We start from the raw sequence: 1,225 nt of genomic DNA, 5'->3' as shown, positions 1-1,225 counted from the left end.
CCCCCAACCCCACAACCTGCGAGGAACCACGGGGGGACCATGCACCACCTCCGAGCCGAGCCGTGATGCTCGTGGGCACTGTACTGTGCCACCGTAACACCAAAGCATGCATGAGTTTCGATCCGTCGTTAAGCGCAGTGAGCGACATACTCTTTGCGTACTGTACTACTGCATCAACAGTTGTCACTCACTTCCATCGCTCTAACGTTTTGTCGTGCTGTCGGGTGTCCTGCTCGCTTGTGCCCCCCCCCTCCCCTTTTCCACCTCATACACATGTTTTTTGTCACGGCCAGCACGCCCCCCACGGCGGCAGCCGTGGCGCCACGCAGCACCGCGCACACGCCCCGTGGCCCGCACTCGCGACGCGACCAGGAGCACGGCATGGTGGCCATGGTGCAGCCGCTGGTGCCGGTAGTGCTGGTGGCCCTGCTGCAGTTGGTGACCAGCCTCAGCCTCTTCGACGCGAAGCAGGACCTGCACGGTAGACCTCCGCCCCCCCCCCCTCTTTTCCCCTTTTCGCGTCAGCACCTCACACCTCTGAACGGACACTATGCACTTCCGCTCGCAGTCGTGCCCGAGCGCAACCGGAAGGTGTGGCGGCGGTCGCTGCTGTTCAGCAACCCGGACAACTGGGAGGGCGGCGCGCTGCCGTGTCCCGGGGACAAGCTGGTCTTCCCCCGAGACCTCCGGGACTCCGCGGCCTACCTGGCGGCCGGGGAGCGGGTGACGTGAGTATAACGTGAGTTGGGGGGGGGGGCGAGTTGGGCCGAGAAGCCAGTGAGGGGGATGTAGACAAGTCAACTGAACTTAACGACTTCTTTTCATTCTGTGTAAATCATTAGACTTAAGTTAATCGCAACATGCGGCACAGTAAAACTAAAAAATGAAGGGTGCGCTCGGAACCATTAGTTACGCAAACGACAGTCAAAGGTGCAAAATATTTGATTTAAATACGTTGACCCCTCGCGTTTCACGACCCAATACTTGTCCAAGTTTGTTTCTGCATCCCCCCAATGCACTTTTCATTTTCTACCCTCCAGTCCTCCGCTCGAGGTGCGGGAGGTGGAGCTGCCGTGGCACGGCGTGGTGGTGCTCGGCCACCCGGGTCAGGGTGACAGGGGGCGCACGGGCGACAGCGGCCAGCTCCGCAGCAGCAGCGGCCTCGTCATCGGCGGGGAGGACTCGCGCAGTCGGTCGTGCCCCGGCAGAGGTGAGCGCCGCAGGC

General features: G+C 61.6%; 1 protein-coding gene across 1 annotated transcript in view; it reads left to right on the top strand.

The window, feature by feature from the left end:
* Nucleotides 1–265: 265 nt before the first annotated feature.
* The window catches only part of LOC127748735 (uncharacterized), a 6,554-nt gene continuing 5,594 nt past the window's right edge, over nt 266–1,225 (top strand). Inside the window, exons 1-3 of the mRNA XM_052275948.1 lie at nt 266–481; nt 569–728; nt 1,041–1,223. Of these exons, the coding sequence (XP_052131908.1) occupies nt 274–481; nt 569–728; nt 1,041–1,223 (551 nt within the window). The 5' untranslated portion in view covers nt 266–273. The remainder of the gene's footprint in view (nt 482–568; nt 729–1,040; nt 1,224–1,225) is intronic.

Source organism: Frankliniella occidentalis, unplaced genomic scaffold, assembly GCF_000697945.3.
Source record: "Frankliniella occidentalis isolate FOCC.00 unplaced genomic scaffold, Focc_3.1 Scaffold1241, whole genome shotgun sequence".
Lineage (NCBI taxonomy): Eukaryota > Metazoa > Arthropoda > Insecta > Thysanoptera > Thripidae > Frankliniella > Frankliniella occidentalis.
The sequence above is the reverse complement of the archived record's forward strand: the minus strand, read 5'-3'. Positions and strand labels throughout refer to the sequence as shown.